Source organism: Paroedura picta, chromosome 2 (genome assembly GCF_049243985.1).
Source record: "Paroedura picta isolate Pp20150507F chromosome 2, Ppicta_v3.0, whole genome shotgun sequence".
Lineage (NCBI taxonomy): Eukaryota > Metazoa > Chordata > Lepidosauria > Squamata > Gekkonidae > Paroedura > Paroedura picta.
Window position 1 is genome coordinate 137,587,824 of NC_135370.1, and position 21,670 is coordinate 137,609,493.

Here is a 21,670-nt window from a genome sequence, read left to right on the forward strand (position 1 = left end):
ACCAAGCTCAGTTAAATTCACTTTTGCATTTAGCAGCAATGTTACTCTAAGGCCTCAGAATTTTAAAGAGGCACAGATTTCTTTTCAAGTCACAAGCCAGTGAAACATTTTATAATCCTGTTGGTTTTAAAGGAACAGACTTAAACACATGTTTACCTCTTTCACATTTATTCATTTTTTCCAAAAATGTTTATACATCTCTTTTCTCCCAATCAACAAGACTTGACAGCAGTGCCGTTTAAAAGAACAGAAGATTAGTGGGACTATGCATATGATATTATACGGTCATTCAGGCAAAAAAACTGGTCATCGTTTTAAAATAAATATAATTCTCCATAAGGAATTCACAACTGTTCATTGTCTTAACCAAGGGTATTTTCATATAAGACTCCCACAGCTGTATTTGTGCCCATCTTTCTCACTTGTCAAATTTCCTATGAATTCTGCTGATGTGGAAGACATTTGGGAAGAAAAAAAGCAGAATGTACATACCAGAAAATGCTGGATTTTCTTTCATATAAAGAGGTGATTTAAATATCACATGAAAACAATTGAGTTAGTATTAATTACATAAGGAGCTTCCTCTTGGCTTACCTGTAGTACTGTGTTGTTGATTCTTATATTAATTAAGGTTTACATATATAAAAAATTACTTACGAGTTAATCCATCTTGTTCTTGTAAAAATCTTTCCAACACAATTCGAGCCATCAATGATGGGGCAAAATCCACCTTAAAGAAAAGATAAAGGGTACTGTCAACTTCTTTACATTATAATCATTGTAACGAATGAGTGAATGGAGTAAAATGCAAAGGCCAACCAACATATGTAATGTTTGTGTACAATTTACTGGGAACCTGAATGGCAATATTGCCAAGACGAATGAATGAAGCTCTATGTAGCTTTTTTCTTTGAACTGTTCTGAATCTAAAGCACAGGACTAAATGTACATACTGAGAAATCAATGTTCAAAAGCAACCAGAATGAATATTCATAGAAAATGTTTGGCATTTTCATTTACTGACAATAATTAGGCCCCATAAATTGATGTAAAAATATGGAATGGGCAAGACTTGCATGAAGGGATAATTTCCACGCATGACACAATTAAAAAGAATTGAATGTAGAATGAGATAGTATATATTCTGAATTTCAGTACATATAAAGCTAAACTTAATATGTTGAATTTCAGTCTAGATTATATAAATTGGTAAGTTTCAATTCCCCAGACAAAAAGCTGAATTCCACTGAAACTTATGTGAATACAACAATTCACCCACAGTAAATATCTGTATTATACAGGGCTCGGAGAAGGTAAGACTAATTTCAAATATCATCATAAATATATTGCATTTATTTTTTAAGTGAGAAGTAAATCTCACTTTTATTACAAGCAATGATTTCAACTATACATTTCTTCATTTGAATTTGTATAAAATTTAATTTTATTTAGCAGCTAGACAAAAAACTGTCCTCTTTTGCACACATATTTTCCCCAATATATATGTACTTCAATGCCCTTAAATTCCCCAAGTAGAAAATGCTTTTCTACTGAGCAGCTTATTTCCAGTAACCCACATCAGAGCTGACACATGAAAAATGGTGAAATTACTGAAGGTAGTCCAGCCTGAATAAGGACTACCTTATTAGTTCAGGTACTTGCATCTCCCTAATTTTCATATTAATCACACACCCATCTTTCTCTGAAATAGGGCCATCATGCTTCATGTCAGAATTTAGAATGTAAGTAAAATTCATAGAGCTTCAAATCCCACTTGAAAATATTTGTCTGGTTTGAACATAGTAACTAATTTTATTATTCCTAACCAACACCAGAGTTTCAGGGTTTAAAAAAAATACATTCTGCATATACAACATGGAATTTTATAACATTACTTATAACATTTTTAAGTAACTTCATAGACTTTAAAAAAATTAAAACCAATAAGAACCTATTCTTATTTAAGAGCGATGCTATACACTGTAATGCATCTGTGTTATATATTTCTCATCAATTTTTACCATTTCCACTGATTAAAGATATATTGACTCATAAAGTATTACCATTGCACCAATTGTCAGCAGATGCAGGAGTATGCCATTTAAATATTAACTGCCATATAAAAATGGCAGCTTGATTGTATGGAAGCAGTAATCTTGTGCTTGTTATTGCCACATTTCCCTAATGCAACAGCACAAAAAGCACTACCTTTCATACATACCTGCTACTTGTGCAACTAGCAATAATTAAGTTATTTAAAACAACTTTTCCTGAACCTCTCATTTTTTTAAATCCTCAGATTTAAAATGAAACATATGAACACATAGAGTGCACAAGTACAGCATGGATAAAGGCATGTTTCAGCTTCATAAATCATGAACATCATTAACTAAAAGCAAACAGGAAGGAAAAGACAAAAACTGAAACCAAAAGCATATACAACCCACTACAATCTGGGGCTCTCTTGTGCTTTAATTTGAGGCTTTAGGGGGCTCTCTTGTGACAGTCCCTCGGCTATGATTATGTACAAAGAATTCAATCTGTAACAATGCCTTTGTTTAAACCAATACAATTCACAACAAAACAATACAAAAGCAATAATTTTCGTAAGTTATCTCAATTATCACAATGTATAGACACTTCATAGGCTATTAAAACTATCTAGTAACTGATAGCTAATTGCTCATTGGCTGACTATAGCAATTTACATCAGACAGAAACAGAGAAAAGGCATACTTCCTTGATAGTGTAACATGTATGACTTCCTACTATGGCACTATATTTAGCACCTGCTATATTTAGGATTTAAAAGCAAAGACAAACAAGCATTTTATTATATTCTTCTAAGGGCTATATAAATGTTTCCAAAACAAAATATGGCAACATTAAATGTGTTTGAGATTAAAATATATGCTTTAAATCTAAGTAGCTACCTACAAAGTTTTTTTGGCTACTGTAACCAAATTCTTTATGGAAGCAATCTCCTTCTATATGCTAGGGATGATCTCAAGCTGTTTCCACTGGGGTATGCCTGTATACTGTAGACCACTCTAGGCCCAGCCAAACCTAAGCTGACTGAACAGGGTGAATATATGACCACCACTTGCTAAGCAAGACACTAAACTCCCATCTGCCACCTCACAAATCTGTCACCTACCTGAATACAGTAACCTTTTCTTCTGGTGTAGTGGTAGGACTGCAGAATTCTAATCTGGCGAACCAGGTTCGATTCTGCACTCCCCCACATGCAGCCAGCTGGGTGACCTTGTGCTCGCCATGACACTGATAAAAGTGTTCTGACCCAACAGTGATATCAGGGCTCTCTCAGCCTTACCCACCTCACAGGGTGTCTGTTGTGGGGAGAGGAAAGGGAAGGCGACTGTAAGCCGCTTTGAGCATCATTCGGGTAGAGAAAAGTGTCATATTAGAACCAACTCTTCTTCTTCTTCTTCTTCAATGTAGCTGACTATAACAAAGTTATATTTCTTTTCTTAGAAGTAACAAATAGCATCATATTAGTCTGTTCTGTAAGCTTTGAGTGGATTGTTAATTAGACTGACATTAAACTGTTTTGCTTTGCTACCATCTACATGCTAAATGGAAGATTAGAAAGAAATTATTGATATTTACTATAAATAGATGGATCAAAGTAAATCAGTATTTTTAAACATACTTGTCTTCTTCTGTTTCTCCCCAAAAAAAGGAAAGAAAAAATAACTTTCTAATAAAAAAATTAAAGAAACTCCGTACATAATTGACTGGAAGGTAAAATATTAATTGTATTAACTGATTAACTAATAAATGGGTTTTCTAAAGTACTTGCAGACAATAGAAAATAATGTAAACGTACAGTGTGCTTTGAGATCACATTTTTAATTACCATACATTTTTAGTGAGGGCACTGTAGATATTTTCCTTACATATATCCCAGAGAAATATTTTACAGAATTATTACCTCATTAGCCAGTTCCAACAATACAGGAGAAGCTGCATTTTTGCTCACTCCATTCAGATACCTAGAGATGACAAAATCAAATAATAATGTGGTTTCAAAGAAAAGGCCAGCTGAGAACTCTCTCTTTCTCTCACGCGCACACACACACAGACACACACACAGAAGGAAATTATAGCTCAAAAGTTAGGTTGTACAGGACATAAGAGAACAAGACAGCTATTTTCAATAACTAAGGTTTTAGATAAGAATTTATGATAGTGGTGTAACTACAGTAGTAGGGAGAGGAAGATAATTATGCCTGGACTACCAGACATGTCCCTACATCATTACAGCATTCTGGTTTGTCTGCACTCTGTTGTTGAGTCAGTTCCAAACACTTTACCCCTTCTAAGGTAGAAGAAGCTTCTTCTTGGGAAATCTTATATACCAAAAAACAGACTAAAAATCCATCCAAATTTGAATACTCTGCACACCACCACTCTTCTACCCAAGGCCAAGTTTTGGATTGCTCCAGTGAAGTGTTAACACTGCTCCAACCAACAGGGCAGCTTACCTGTACATATGGAGGCCAGTCATCAATGACAGAGGGCAAAAATCCAAGCCAAGTTTCTGCCTTAACTCTCAACTAAGATGTGGTGTTTAACTGCACTTCAGGACTGCTCTACTATTTAGGTACTCAGCTGAGGTCAAATCCTCATTGGCTCCACTAGAGAGAATTTACAGGGAATGCTCCCAGATCCTGCAGAATTTGACAGTTCATTGCTATTTGGATAATGTTCCCTGGGATTTATATATACTACTTGATTCACGTCAGCTGAAACTGGATAATTCCAGATACAGCCAAACCTCATTCAAGTTTCCCCTGGGGTCTCAAGCCACCCAGAAGAGTAGTGATTGGTCTGTTTCTGATCTGTAACAAACCCACTGCTGAGAACTTGGCTAGTGAATAAAGCTTCTTCAATTATCTAATTAAATACTGCCCAGTAATCATTCAGGAGCAGTCTGGATAGCCCCTAACTTGTCCCACAGCAAAAGAATCCCCAGAAAACCACATTTTATTTTTTTCAAGTGAGGTCTAATTCAGGGCTGCCCAATGCAAAAATGTATGCACTTGGGTTTTTCTCCATATCTACCATTTTGAGTCATTTGGGAACGCCCCTTTCCTCATCGCTGTCCTCCCTCCCTCCCTCCCTCTATTCCAAAAATCTGCCTTTTCTTAAAATGGGGGTGATCACATTACAATGCTATTTCTAAATTTTTAAAAAGCAGTCTTGCACAACAGTGTTATAATGTCATAATGTTATAACACAGGGTTTAAAAAAATAACATTCAGGACACTTGATGAAGTGTGCAGAATAGTGGAATTAAGGGGTGCAATGGAAACAAAGGTGCAAGCAGGCACCATTTTGCAATATGAATGATGGAAGACTGCCTCTGTCAGATTAAATGTGGAAAGCATGTTGTGAATTTCAGCTTGGGAAATAAGGGCCCAAATTCAGAAATGCTAGAGTTGATTCACAGCATCCAATGGAAGTCCAAAGGAAGAATTATGTAAGTCACCTTGAGTATCCACTGGAGAGAACATTGGGGTTTAAATGAAGTAAATGTATAAATGAAAATATAAATATCCAAACATTGAATTCCAAATTCAGAAAATTTAAAATTAATTCTATAAGTGTCCAGAAATAGATTATCTTTCATGGGTACATACAAGTGAATTCTGATATCACATTTTATTGACTGTCAACATTTACCACCAGTGTCTCTCCCCATTTCTGGATATTCACACTACTTGTCTTGGATTGACCAAACTCAAGTGTGAACAATCAACCAATTTAGGCCTCACATTACATCGACCCTTATCTATATAAAAAAAAATGTTGCAAATGTCACATCTAGAGAACTATGTTCTTTCGTCAGAATTCAGGATACAGTGAGTGACTGTGACATTTTTCAGGTCTCATAAAAGGAGGCCAGGTCAAATCAATCAATCAGTCAATCAATCAGTCAGTCAGTCAGTCAGTCAATTTACCTACCTACCTACCTACCTACCTACCTACCTACCTACCTACCTTATTGAAGATGCTTATATTCTACTTTTCCCACAGGGAATAATACATAGTAAGACAATTCAATCAACAAAATGAAACATTCTGTAACCAATGCTTTGGCTTTTAGAAGTTTGAAACCACGAGAAAGAAATCAAGTATAGCTTTAAGAATGAAACAGAAATTACATAAATAGGATCCTACTTACAATATGCTATACACAGCAATATAGATTACAGTCCCTAAACATTTCTTCAAGCAAGATTATAAAATTATTTCATACTAATATCAAAGCGCATTTTAAAAACGGGCTTTGAAAGGCTTCCCTTTGGGCAGAAAAGCCCTCTCGCAGCCTCTCTGAGGCCGCTTCCCTTCGGCCCCCAAAGCCCTCTCGCCGCCTCTCCGAGGCAGCGAGAGGGCTTTAGGGGCCAAACGGAAGGGAATCATCCCCCCGCGCCACGGCCGCTTTCCTTTGGCCGCCTTTCCCCCACGGCCCCCCACCCCCAGGGCATTTACATGTGTCCTGGGAAGCGTCCAGCATCAATTTGCCAATATGGCGGCAGAGAGCTCCTAGCCAGCTGGGTGGAGAGTAGGCATGGCCGGCCTGAGGCAGGGCCCATGCGATTCGGCCCTGCCTCAGACCGGCCACGTCCACTTTCCACCCACTTGGCCTTAGGGCATTATTACTAACTAGAGGCAAAGCCCATTGTATGTTGAAATACAATGGGCGCTAGCCTTTCCCCGCAGGGAGCCCCAGGCAGCCGCGCGGAGCACGGCTGGCAGGGGCTCCCTTGGCTGGCGGCCTGACGCGGCGAGAGACTCGCAGTTGCTTCCTTGTCGGCAGGGCGGGAATCGGCCGGGCCAATCGGCAGGCGCTTCGCACCTGCCCGTTGGCCTAGCCGATGGTCTGTCCAGAGGAAGGGGCCAATTGGCACCCTTCCTCATCCCGGACAGTGCCCGCCCTAACTCCTCCCACTAAGCCCTTATGGCTTTATTTAGTTCGCAGCGCCCGCGGCACCGCAGGCTATGTTAAGATAGAAGATGTTAGTAATAGATGTTACAGATGACAGAATTCTTTACCTGTGCAGAAAAACACTCTTGAATTAAAGTGTTGATCATATTTTTTCAAGGCATGTATGGACATTTAAAAAGTGTCATTAATAGCAGACATGGGAGTTAGTCTATATGCAAATACATTTGGACCTTCTTTAGCAGAATGTTGTACCATGCCAATGCTGTAGAACAGTGGTCCCCAACCCCCGGTCCGGGGACCGGGACCAGTCCGCGGATCAGTTGGTACCGGGCCGTGGCTCCTCCTTGTCCTCCTCCCTGACTGCTGCCTCGGGGGCTGACCTGTCAACTCTGCTGCCGGCTCACCTTTGGTGCTCTCCAGCAGCCGCCATGGCTGGGGCTCCCCCTCAGCATGGCACTGCGCAGCTGCTGCTGGCAGCACCCCCCAGTGGGCGGCGAGAAGTCAGGGGCGCCAGCTGGAAAGCAAGTGGAGCAGGGGCTCAGGCGGCGGCAACATCGCTCGGCAAAAGCCTACCCTCTTCCGGGCCTCAGTAAAATTGTCAAGAATTGACCGGTCCCTGGTGAAAAAAAGGTTGGGGACCACTGCTGTAGAACTTTGTGACTTCTTTTGCAACAAGCTAAATAACTAGGCTTTCTTTCTCTTTTTTTAATGTAATTGCACAGCTATCCCATATAGCAATTAGAGTAAAGCACTAGGGCCTGGAAAACCAGCTTTGAATCCTCACTCTGCCGCAGTGCCCTGGGCAATGACCCTGAGGCAGATACTTTCTTTCAGTGTAACCTACCTCACAGGATCATTGTGAGGATAATGTGGAGCAGGAGACAACCATGTTGTAAACAGTTTTTTTGTCTCCACTGGGGAGAAAAGTAGAGCATAAATAAAATAGAGAAATGATCAAAGGCACTATTGGATTTTCATTAGTTGTTTTGTTACATATATATTCTAATAATACAATGCCCTGGATATTCCTCAAGATTTTTAAAAATTGAACAATAAATAAAATAAAAACATACCCCTGCAAGGAAGAAGTATGGACTATGGTACAATCTGAAGCAGAATAACTTTCCCTTGACTATTCGTATGAAAGCTGTTTTGTTCTTAAAGGTTCTTATGATTATCTTTCTATTGTCTTAGGTCTGATTGGTGCAAATAATCACCAACAAAATGTCTTAGTTTTCTCTAATAGAAACTCTAATATGTACTGACAGAACAGTAACAGAGCTTTCCACTGACGTGGGCAAAATATTTTAAAATACAACTTGACAGGAGTTCTGAAAAGTTTATAGAACTTTTCATGTAGCTGAATGTGTAGGTATAAAATTAATTATTCCATTATTGAAGTAGTCACTATCATATTCACTGGGGACCAAAAATACCTTTACTGTTGTATGTGTTTTACTATGAACTTATTAACCTGATCTTCAAAATAACGCACCACATTCTTGTCCATCCTGTCTATTTTCAGCATAGGTCAGTATGTGACTTAAGAGGCTTGCTTTTGTAATTTATATTAATCCAAGGGAAAAGGTTGAACCTTTTCTTTGTTAAAGCTATGAAATTACGGTAGATCTTGAAAAGAAGACTAGAGCCCTCTATCGATGAAAACAGAACAAATAGAAATTCCTAGATTAAGCCCTCTTTGAAAAAATATGCTTATTTAGTTATGAAATTATGAAATTATGAAAACGGAGTATATTTAGAAACCGTTTTGGTTGGTCCTTAAAAAATTATTGATACATAAAATTTATTGTACCAATTGCCTTGCAAAGGTTCTTTTTTTCTCTGTATATGTCACATAACAAGTGACAGTATATATATTTTACTAATACGTACCAAATTATTAAATATGCAAGCTCATTAAACTTTTGAAAACTTTCCAGAAATTTTAACTAATCCAAAATATGATGGCCAGACTATTATTTGTTTGTTTGTTTATTTATTTATTATATTTATATACCGCCCTCCCCAGATGCTCAGGGCGATTTACATGGAACATATGAATAATACATGAAGCATGGAACATATGCACAATAACATGAATAACCGAATAATAATATTAATGATAGTTGTAACAATATAAACAGTGTAAAAAATGCAACAGTGCAAACAAGTCCAGAGCATTCTGGTGGAGTTCTGAGAGGGAGAGGAGCAGAGGCCCTTCAATCGCTATTGGTTATGCCTGGTCTCAACCAAATATTGTGGGCTTAAAGTGCTGGTTCTTATCTTCAGTATTCTATATGGCTTTGGACTAGGACAGGACCACATCCTCCCTTACTGTTCAGCTTACCAGTTAATGTACACATAGAATCATATAATCACAGAATCATAGAGTTGGAAGGGGCCATCAGGCCATCTAGTCCAACCCCCTGCTCAACGCAGGATCAGCCCAAAGCATCCTAAAGCATCCAAGAAAGGTGTGCTCTTTGTTACTCCGCCTGCAAAGATGAGGCAGGTGGCAACTAGAGACAAGATATTTTCAGTGGTGAGACATGGCCATTGGAATTAATTCCGTCTGACAAATGCCCTACGGTCTTTTAGATTCCAGGCCATTTATGGTGGACAGGACACTTATGGTGGACTGTTGAGAACCCCCTGAAACGTTCTTCAGGCTCTGAGAAACCCTCAAAGTGGTGTGAATCTTGAGAATATGTTTTGGAAGCACAGCTGTGTACATAGCCCATCGGGGGCACCTCCCCTTCGCATCCCCTCCACTGGCCATTTTGGGAGAGGGGAAGGTAGATCAACCTGACTGTCTATGGCCATATCACCAATAAATATTTAACAATTTTAAAAATAGATTTTAAAACTTAACTCCTACCTATTTAGGAAACCATTCCAGAGTTGTCAAGAAACCTCAGGGTTTTACAAAACCCTGGTTGAGAAAGCCTGCTCCAGAGGTACATGCTAGTTCACTGTGTGAAACAGAATGCTGGGACCACTGGTCTAATCCATTTATAACCCACCCTTCTCTGGAGGCTCAGGGCAGCTTACAAAGAGTGAAAATGCATTAATAAGACATTAAACATTAAAAATATTAATAACTAATAATTAAATATAAAATAACTGCTGGTTTCTCACCACCTCCTTTCCAAGTGAAAGAGGAAGAAATAATACATTTATTCAGATAACATTTTGTTGGGTGGGTTGTAGACAGGGAGGCCAGCAACCATAAGTTATTTCTAGGCCTCAACCATGGACCTGGTGGAACAGTTCTGTTTTGCAGGTGCTACAGAAGGGTGTGCAGGGCCCTGATCTCATTTGTCAGGACATTCCACCAGGCTGAAGTCAATTTTCGTTGCTTGGTGTAAGGACTCTAGAAAGTTCACTAGAACATTAATGAAAAGGAGACCCCTTACCCATTTATGCTTTTTTATGTCCCTGGCTTTTATGTACTAATGATTTTATGGAATTGTTTTTTACCTTGTGAACTTCTTTGAGCAGGTCTCTGGAGAAGTGGCATATACATTTTCAAACTAAATAATAATATAAGCCTTGTGTAGATATATCAGTTAACTGTGGTTTGTTTTCCTTCACTTTGGCTACACATTGCAAAGTGGGTTTGCATATCATAGTTTGCATACCATAGTTTGTCTTTACAATGATCCAATTTTCATCTGCACCTAAACAAGCCATGGTTAAGGAACTTCCTCCACTTCTCATGGCTTTCTACTTGTAAGCATAGCTTACTAGTGTCTTTCTATATGTGTCATCAGGGGTATTTCTCACTTTGAATTTAATAGGCCTAGAAAGATGTAACTCTGTTTAGAATTATACTGTACATCACAGTGCAATGTATGCTTGGAATCTTAAGTAGGATTAAGGCAAGAGAGAAAAATTAATGCTACTCAGTATTACTCCACAATGCATATAATGTAAGCCAGCAACATGCAAAGATGAAGTGTAAAAAACTCTGCTGTATAGATGTCCTCCTGTGAATAGCATTGCTTAGAGATCTCAATGGTAAAGAATGAAAAAGGGAAGAAGAGTGGGGGCGAAGTGAGGATTCTATATGTATATTATGAAGATAATTCATACAGACAAATATTATGTTGCAAACTTCACAGACCAGATTCCCTCTCCTCACAATCCTGTGAATTCCCAGTTTTCCCAGTTCAACTGGATGAGAAAAGACAAAGGTCTCATAATCCAATGTAGTAGAAAGAGCATCAACTCATGAATTCTGTAGAGTATGAGTATGTATCTGTGCAAATGCAAGTGCATGTGCTAAGCTTCATGACACATGTGTACTAAATCCAGTACAGTAATCTTCTATTATGATATGACCACCTTACACTGAGTTATATAGCAGAGATAGCACTCAGTGGAGAAAACAAGATGCAGTGCCATAAAGGCATAAAAAAACAACAAACATAGATAAAATTGAAAAGAACTGGGAACGTGAATAGAAGGGGCCAACACAGATTTATAATGTAAACTAAACTAAACAATAGAACTCAGGAGTTTGAAATAATTATCAAAGTGACTTGGGTCACCACTGTGTGTGTTTTGATCTCTTTGTAATTTTTCAAATTTTGGCTACTAAGTCCTTAACATAATAGTATTGAGTGCAGAATTTATTTTCTTGTGTTCTCAGTTACTGAGCCTCCTGGTTATTGGCTGCAGAGGAAAGGATATCACGAAAAAAATTTTCACAGTCAGAGTAGTTCAGCAGTGGAATAGGCTGCCTAAGGAGGTGGTGAGCTCCCCCTCACTGGCAGTCTTCAAGCAAAGGATGGATACACACTTTTCTTAGATGCTTTAGGATGCTTTGGGCTGATCCTGTGTGGACCAGGGAGTTGGACTAAATGGCCTGTATGGCCCCTTCCATCTCTATGATTCTATGATTCTATGAAATGCCTTTTTTAAAGCTATCTAAGGGTCACAGCCCACTCAATATTTATTTCTAGGTCATATAAGTATGACCCTGTGGGTTTGGCCCTCTAATGGAGTTGGAGGGGGGAGTATTTTGTCCCTGAGAGGGAGCTGTAAGAGAGTTCTGAGAGAAAAGAGAGGGTTCTGAGGAGAATAACACCATCTGCATCCAAGGGCAAAGCACAGAGTGACCTGAGAAGAACATTCAAAAAAGCTGCAGCTTCTGGAGATCAGCGGGAGCAAAATGAAATGACTGAAAATACATTATGCAGGACCATATAATTTGTATTACATGAGTTGACTTTGCTAGGCAATGAATCTTTGTTTCTCGCTTAAGAGTACTTTATAGAAGATGATGATGAAAGTTTGTCTCAAGAGTTGTTATTTACAAGGCAATTAAGAACAGATACTTAAGGGGAGTCAACATTTCCTGTTGTTGAGTTCTTCAAAGGCAAGGAAATTGCACTTACTAACATACTTGCTTATGTAACTGATGGAGCACCATCAGAGACTGCTCACTACTGAAAAAATAGTGCCAAATGTCTTTACCATTCACTGTGTCATTCACTGTTAACATTTGGTTGCATAAAAGCTCAATGATTGCCTGCACAAGTCATTATACACTCCCTTTACTACAGTGAATATTAATGCGCATGCTCTCAATGATTGAGAATGATGATGATTTTGACTGTCTACTGCAGACTGTTTCGTGATGGCACTATTAGAGTTTCCTGAATGGGCGGGAGTGATATTACACTATATGGGCATGTCAAACCGCCCCCCCCCCCAATAGTCGATGATGGGCCTGTCGAGAGCCAGTTTGGTGTAGTAGTTAGGACTGTGGATTTCTAATCTGGCATGCCAGGTTCGATTCTGCACTCCCCCACATGCAGCCAGCTGGGTGACCTTGGGCTTGCCACAGCATTGATAAAACTATTCTAACCGAGCAGTGATATCAGGGCTCTCTCAGCATCACCCACCTCACAGGGTGTCTGTTGTGGGGAGAGGAAAGGGAAGGCGACTGTAAGCTGCTTTGAGCCTCTTTTGGGTAGAAAAAAGCGGCATATAAGAATTCTTCTTCTCCTTCTTCTCCTTCTTCTCCTTCTTTTCCTCCTTCTCCTCCTCCTTCTCCTCCTCCTCCTCCTTCTACTACTACTACTACTACTACTACTACTACTACTACTACTACTACTACTACTTCTTGTACACAGCTAAGCTTCCCAATCATATTCTGCAAGATCTGTCACTTCTGGGGTTCATCAAAGCCTGAAGAATGTTTCAGGGGTATCTCGATGGTAAAAAAATTGAGAAAGGCTTGTTGACGGCTTCATATTTAAGTTCGTTGTCAACTGTGTGATACACTTTCACAACCTTTTACACTTTGGGTAGGCTTTTAAAAAGAATTTTTAATTGGAATTGCCATGTGTAATTGGTATGGATTTTACTGTTAGTATCTTCTTTAGTGGGTGGTACAAATTGCTATTCTGAATAACCCTTTTTGTAGGATAAAGTAGGGGGTACTAGCGATTAGTTTATAGAACCAAGGTGATGGAGACCCAAAAATGTTTGGGAACCAGTGATCTACATTAAGTAAATAAATAAATACATGAAACAATACAAATTAATCATTATTTTATATTGTATTATTTACGATTTCAAGGGCAGGAACTCTGTTCAATTCTTCTGTGAACTATTTTTGCTACCCAGAAACAGCAAAAGATGAGAATCAATTATCACCATAAAGATAAGACCATAGTAACTACTTTAATAAGTTGCACAGTGAACATAATGGTTAGTTAATTTTATAACTTGCCGGGTGGCTTTATCACGTGGTGTATATGTGTTACAGTTATGTTTCATATAATCCGCTTGCCTCACTTTATTAAAATTTGGTGGTTCATTTTCTTAAGATATTGTGAGGTCACAGCTACCTATAATCACAGGTATAATCCCATTTGTCATTCGAGCTGCACAGATGTCAATTTGTACAGTAAAGTTTTAATTGCACATCTCTACCAGATATCAATATGCCCCAATTATGCTGCTGGGATGTCTAGGTCAATATAACTACAAATAACCTGTAACAAATTTCAGTTACAATTTATTAACTCTAGACGCACATAATCATGTAACAGTTTTATGAAATGGCATATTAAAGGTTTATGCCTCTTTTGAAAGGTTTTTTTTTACATCATTGTTTCTAAGACAGACACAGACCAAAATGTACAAATTAAGTAAAGCTTCTATGCATAGATGCTTTCATATAACACCCTGTCTAAAATGATAAACATGTTTCCTGCAATTAATATGGTTAATATATAAATTTCACTTATAATATCTTCATATACCACCCAAATCCTAACATCTCCTCTCAAAAAATAAATGTGGAGTACTTCCACAGATTGGTGTCATAATTCAACATAGTAAATAAGAAAAAAAATTATTGGTTTCAGAAGAACTGCAATGTGCATAGAAATGGTAACTTTGTAGATCATTAGAAGGCAAGAAATGCAGAAAATGAGATAGTTTGGATTAAAATCTACTAGATAGTTTGGATTAAATTCTACTAGATAGTGAGGTAAATTATACCTTTGATAATAAGCATCAGTTGCCTCTGGACTATGATGTTTGGCATGAGTTCTTTTGATTTGTTTCTGAAAAAAACACAAAAGAATTTTGAATATATCAAACAGAAATCCAATACAAAACTATGTTTACCTGAGAAAACCACTGAATCCTACCCAGAGATTATTTTTCATTAAAACATGAAATGAAACATCTTCTGACTATACTGCAACATGCCATATATGTAAACGGCACTAAGGTCATAGTAATTGAATCTAAATAAGTTTGCTAAGGGTTGTAGAGGGCAGAGAAAAACTTGTACTTTCTCTCAACCTTTATATTAATTTCCCCTCAAATCAATTCCATCCAAGTCCCCTGCACTCTGGTTTTACAATTCAATTGGCATTTTTAACCAGGAAGAACATTGCTTAAAAACAACTTATTTGAAAACTACAAAAAGTAATTCCATTGAGACTTGCCACTTGACTGACACCTGTCATCTCATGATAAATGACTCCATTTTCTGCCTCTCTTGCCTTCTGCCACTCCGGCAATGGTCATTTATCATCATCTCTGTCAGCCATGGAAAGCAGCACTGACAGTGCAAGTCAGCAAACATTTAGCACATGGAACCACGCAACACAGGGAAATTATTATTGTCAGAATAATAATGGTTTAGCATAATTTATTACAGGTCCACCAAATAAGCAAAGGCTAGATGTTATTAGACAGATGGATGGGTAGGCTTGGCAGCCATCCACTGAGACTCAGGCGGTGCTTGATGTGGAAAGGGGAACATCCTCCAAACCAATCAGAAAGCTGGCAGTTCAATTACAAAGAAATAAAGGGACATTCATCATTCAATTAGGCACCTGTCAACCCTCACAAAGGAGAAAACTTCTAACCTGGTACTCCTGGGAGAAGATGCTCAGCAGAGTGGACTGCGATTGACTGGAACAAATAAAAGAAGGACAAAGTTAATTACTGGAGTGCACTGCAAAGAAACAAAAGAGAAAGGAGCTTCAAAGGTAGGCCTGCTGCCCTGTAATCTAACAGAACATGAAAACAAGTGTGGAAAAGTTGTTCCAGATGAACACCTCAGACAAAGGCTTCCTACTGCTAGGTCAAGGAGACAGTGAGAAAGAGTTTATGAGGAAGGGAGGGGCCGGGAGAAATGTAGCATGACTTTCAAAGCAAACTGGCATGTTGCTTTGGTGATTCCCTTCCAGCTTTGGAACCCACAAAGTGATATCGGTAGCATGTGCCAAAGTTGGGAGATCATGCAAAATGAGGAAAATACAGCAGATTTCCATTAATAATTGACAGAGCTAAGTACCATTAGCAGTTGGAAACATACCGATTGTTCACTGGCAACATATTGAAATTCATTTTGTTAGCAGTATAGGAACCTCTTCAGTAGCTGTCTCAGATTCCGGGGAGAAACTTAGCTCTTTGTCAGAAACAGCATATGGGACCACTGTAACATTCCCACTAAAACTGATGTGCTTTGAAAACAGAAACTTTCACAGCAGGAAGCTGAGATCCCCTGGAGTCGGTCATTTCCAAAGACTGCCATAAGCTTCATTCATTTAAAACTCCACTCAATGTCAAACACCTGGCAATGAAGCAACCTGGAAAGCATTCTCCCCAAGAGAGAATTTTTGTCTCTGCATAGTTAACATTTAGAAACAGGACAAGGTTCCCACCCCCAACTAAACATAAGGCAATCAATACCATAGCAGAACAGTTTTCAATTGTCCTCCGTGAATCTTTTTACTTCATAACATCTTGAACACAATTAATTACTTCTGATATATTTGTAGATGCAACTTGAACCAAATGAGTTTCAATAAACTGACTGTATAGGTATACAAAGTACAATGAACAATTAACTTAAAAGAAAAAACATTACAAATACATCATCTCAGCCTTACAATAAATAGTTCCAGCATCCATAATCTGCACATAGGCAGCATTCTTCTACCACATCTGGTGTGGCCAACTCCCGGTTGGGAAATTCCGGGTAATAAAACCAGAATATATTCTGATAAAATTTGAGTAGCACACTAATTCAGACTGAGGATCAAGTTCTGTATGAACAATGTTTGCAAAGAGGCATGAGAATCCAGTCCAAACTAGTCAGTAGAGTCCTCCCTCTCCTACCAGCCTTTTTCACTGTACCACCATTACAGTACTGGACATCCAAAACTGTGCCAGATTTTACTGTACTTTCAAAATTGGGTCCATCTATGACTATCTATATAAGCATCAACCAGGTTTGTCTACAGCAGTGGTCCCCAACCTTTTTATCACCGGGGACCACTCAATGCTGGGGAACACTCACCGGGGACCACTCAACGGCTTTTACTGAGGCCCGGTGGGGGGGTAGTTTACTCCTCTACTCTCAACCACTGCCCTAACGCTCTCTGATCGTTATGGTAATGTTTAAACATCCCTTCAAAATAAGATACAGACACGCCACAACAATGAACATAAGGAACATTTTATTTTCATGGAAATTTTAACTCATGACAGTTAAACTGATAGTTTAACTCATGACAGTGGGGGGAGAAGGCATCCTTTGGGGCCCACCTCCAATTAGTCGAAGGACCACATGTGGTCCGAGGCCCACAGGTTGGGGATCGCTAGTCTACAGGACGACTCCAGGTTCTGTTTTTCAATATTACTGTTTCAATTTATGATATGGATGATGCTGTGGTTACATTGCTTTGTTTTTCTCTAGTATCACATGGAGTCTCAGTAAGAAAGGTGGTGAGAAATAAGCTAGATAAATTATTTTTATTGATAAGCCATTTGTTGTCTTAATGACTATATCATAAGCCAGATTTTTTAAGCAGAGGGAGTGGTGTATATTTTAAATAAAATTACTTTTTCTGACACTAATCTGCATATAGGGGTTCATCCAAGTCAAGTGTAAGATCAAGTAATGTATGATATTTAAAGGGATGATTTCTTTATCTTCTAGTGCATTATATACAAAGTATTATCCATTATAAGAAAGTATATCTAAACACATTTGTGGGGGAGGTATATCTTCCTTTTGCAACTCAAAACAATCCTCACTGCATTTCCTTCAGGTATGCAGAAAAATCCAATTTGTTGATTTGATTGGGGGGGGAGGGGTTCTCAAAATGGCAATAGTGATGCCTATGTGTGGGTATACATTGGCAAATAATAATAGCTTTTGGGTAGTACAGCTGATGTCATATGGCTTCCACAAGGAGATATGTGGAAAAGTGGGAGCCAGGTATAAGAGAGGGAAAGAAACAGAGGGAAGAAGCAACCAGCAAGAGTGAGTGTGAGAGAGCATGGTGGCTGAGCAGAAAAAAAGGAAGACAGGAAAAAGAAACGAGTAGAAGGGAAGGAGAGAAGAAAAGATGATAGAATCATAGAATCACAGAATCATAGAGTTGGAAGGGGCCATACAGGCCATCTAGTCCAACCCCCTGCTCAACGCAGGATCAGCCTGAAGCATCCTAAAGCATCCAAGAAAAGTGTGTATCCAACCTTTGCTTGAAGACTGCCAGTGAGGGGGAGCTCACCACCTCCTTAGGCAGCCTATTCCACTGCTAAACTACTCTGACTGTGAATTTTTTCACCTGGTATCTAGCCTATGTCGTTGTACTATATTGTTGTCCAAAAGGATGAATAAAAGTTTCCAAAGGCTGGGGGTGAGGGCAAAGAAAGTAACACTAGATGGGGAAATGCAAGATCCAGAGTATTTGTCAGGATTGTAGGATAAGAGTAGGAATAGGAGGAGTCACTAAGGAAAGAAAGAAGAGACTGAGTGAGGTAGGAGAATGTAATTTCCTTTCTTTTTCAAGTCCTTAGCGGTTCTCATTTGTCATATAGACATTTGAACTGAGCCTGGATTAGTTATTCACAGTGACAGAATTTAGATTTGCTATAAAAACACAAAGGTTGCACCAGAACATTTCTCCTCAGTAATGACAACTGAGTCAGGGGTACAATACACTTGTTATATTTTGGACTAATATAAAATGTTGTAAGACATAAAAAGAAAAAAAATATGGTGTGGAAAAGAGTTTTGTTTTTGGAAGGTTTCCATTCTGTTTTCCACATCTTATTTCCATATTGTTTCCACTTGCTTACAGAGAATCCATAATAGTATTTCTCTGGTGGCTACAGAAAGTGTTGCATCAATACAGGGTCCTAACATATCTAACTGCATAGAGGATTCCATCTTTACACACACCTTTCCTTATACTTCTGCACAGTTGATCCAGTTTCACTTTCATTGCCAATCAACCAACCCCCCAAGATGACAACTGAAGATTCCATTTCTTTATAGGAAAAAAGAGAATTGGTGAGTATTATCTGCATTATATCATTAGAAAACTAAGAAATTATCTATAAAAATAGGGGCCCATGGCCTCTCTTTGCAAATTAGCTCAGTCCCTGCATCAGGATCATGTTAAGGCTAAGCAGGTTTTCTGAACTCTTAAAAAAACAGTGTAGGGAGAGTAATTCCCCAAAAAGTAAAGTGTGGCTGCCATAGGAGATTGGGGGAGAAGTGGGAGCCAAATAAAAAGAGACTGCAAAGACTGAGGAAAGAAGCAACCAGTGAGGGAAGGTGAGAGAGAACACAGTACCTAAGAATAAATTTAAATACACATGTACCAAGTGCAAGTGAGTAGCGCTTCTGGAGGAGAAGGTACAAAAGCTAGAACACCTGTCCACACTTTATTCTAAAAAGGAGAGTGAAGAGTACTTAGCAAGAATTCATGGAGCACTTTTTGGAGGGCAATTGGGAGAGGTGGGAAAGATGTCTCACAAATTAGAGGAGAACCCAATGCAAGAAGATAGCAGATAGAAGAACGTTACCCAGAGGTGTAGAAAGATAGAGATATTCTGCTCCTATGACACTCTGAAATCATTTCCAGGATCTGCCTGTAGATAGTGATTCTGTACCACAGGAACAAGGGCTATTCCCCCAACTCCCTTGAAGCTCAGAAGATGTTTCACAGGCCCCTGTGGATGAGAGGACTACCACTTCTGCTCCCCAATGTGTTAGGACTAGAAGACACGTGCTCATAATTGGGGATTCTCTATTGACAGAAGCCAAAGTATGTTGACTAGACTTGTTGTCTCGAGAGGTATGCTGTCTATCTGGAGCAAGAAAAGGATGTCACAGAAAGAGTGGAAAGCCCAAGGACAGATATCCCTTCCTGCTCATTTATGTAGGAACAAATGATATTGCACACTGCAGTGTGGAGCATATGAAGCAAGACTACATGGTCTTTAGGGGAAAAGTGAAGGTTGTATTTTCATCAGTTCTTCCTCTTAATGGCTGAGGCTTAGGAAGGGAAAGAAAAATAATGCAGATAAATGACTAGCTATGTCATTGGCGTCATCAGGAAAGTTTTGGGGTTTGGGATCATGGATCATGCTACCATTATGAAGTTCTTTGGGGCCCGGAATCCGCAGCCAGTTGTCATTGGCTGAGCATAGTGCTCTCTGGTGAACATATTCAGAAAGGTGGTTCCTCAGATATGCAGGGCCCAGACAGCATAAGGCCTTGATGGTACATACCAAAACCTTGAACCAGATCTGGATTTTGACTAGCAGCCAGTGCAGCTGCTGCAAGGTTGGTCTTATATGGCCTCTCCAGGGTATCTGTGTGAGAACCCAGGCTACTACATTCTGAACCAGCTGTAGCTTCCGGAATGGGTCAAGGGAAGACCCGCATAGAACGAGTTACAGTAATCAAACCTGGAGATGATTGATCGTTGCTTGGATCACTGAGGCTAGGTGTTCTGGGGCCAGATAGGTACCTGGCCATCTGCACTCCGTCCAGTCTGGGAAGGCACACTTCTTGGTCCTTTCCTCTGAAGTCAGAGGACATCCATCCTTGAAGGGATCAGTTTCAGGCAGCTTGCTTTAAACCATTCGATCACCACCTTCAAGCAGTGGGCCAAAGAATTCAGAAGAGCATCTGGCTGACCTTCCATCAGGAAATAGATCTGGCTGTCATCCGCATACTGGTGATATCCAAGCCCAAAATTCCAGACAAGCTGGGTGAGATGGCACAAAAAGATGTTAAATAATGTTGGGGGGAGGACTGCCTCCTGCAGAACACCACAAGGGTGTCAGCAGGGGAGTGATTGACCCTCCCCAATGGTGACCCTCTGTCCTTGTCCATGGAGGAAGCAAGTCACCTTCTGAAGGGCAGTTCCTCATATCCCCATGTTGACAAGGTGGCGAGCAAGAAGCTCATGACCTACCATGTCAGACACTGCCAGGAAATCAAGCAATACCAACAGCGCCGACCCGCCTTGGTCCAGCTGCTGTTGGAGATCATCCATCAAGTCAACCAGAGCCATGAAGGTAAGTACTATCCACTGCAACAAAGATTTATACTGAATCTTGATACTTGTACTGTTCAATAAAACTAGAACAATACATGTGACGAAGATCACAGAGATCCCACATAGTATAAGGATAACTTTATGATAAAACTGAGAAAAAACTCTATGAGGAGAGTCATCTTTCCTTTGACCTTGACACTCAAGTTGCTCTAACAACTTCTACACAATTTAGTAACATGTGAGAACAGATGATGGTGCAATACACAGAAATGGCAACATTTAAAATTCATAGTAGCACAAGGCCATTACTTTTCCCACTGGGCCACTTGAACTTTAATAATGTCTGACCTGGATAGCCAATATGTTCTTGCAGAAAAGAGAGGGAAATTGCCAGTACATGATAGTGTTCAAACGATTTTTCATTTAAAAAAATTTAACAAGGTCCTCTAAAACTGAGTCCCAGTTCTTCCTAAAGAATCTTGTTTCAGTGTTTTGTATTGCTGAATGTGTTTCAAAGAGTTCCACATATTATTTTCTTTTTAAAGAGATTAAATAAAGTGCTAAAATTAAAATCCATTAAGAACACAACAAAATTATTTTTAGACACCATCCTTTGGACCATATTAACCAGCTGGGACATTTAACTACAATAGCTATACTGGTGATACCTAAAATATCACAGTGAAAAGAAGGGCGCTCAAGAAAGCTCACACTTTCTGCTGAGATTAATAAATTGCAATTTCCTAAAATTTACAAAATTTATTGTTTACGAAGGGGAGGAGAAACATGGCAAATAATCATGAATGCAACTCTACTCTTGCTAGTATATGGTTGCATTATTGTATTA

At 39.1% G+C, this 21,670-nt stretch overlaps 1 protein-coding gene across 4 annotated transcripts in view; it reads right to left on the reverse strand.

The window, feature by feature from the left end:
- CDIN1 (CDAN1 interacting nuclease 1) overlaps window positions 1–21,670 on the reverse strand; it is a 183,860-nt gene that overhangs the window by 123,280 nt on the left and 38,910 nt on the right. For all 4 annotated transcript variants that reach the window (XM_077322971.1, XM_077322973.1, XM_077322974.1 and 1 more), the window contains exons 2-5: window positions 15,379–15,424; window positions 14,498–14,562; window positions 3,956–4,016; window positions 658–730 (exon numbers count right to left, since the gene is read on the reverse strand). In XM_077322971.1, coding sequence (XP_077179086.1) covers window positions 658–730; window positions 3,956–4,016; window positions 14,498–14,562; window positions 15,379–15,424 — 245 coding nt within the window. The remainder of the gene's footprint in view (window positions 1–657; window positions 731–3,955; window positions 4,017–14,497; window positions 14,563–15,378; window positions 15,425–21,670) is intronic.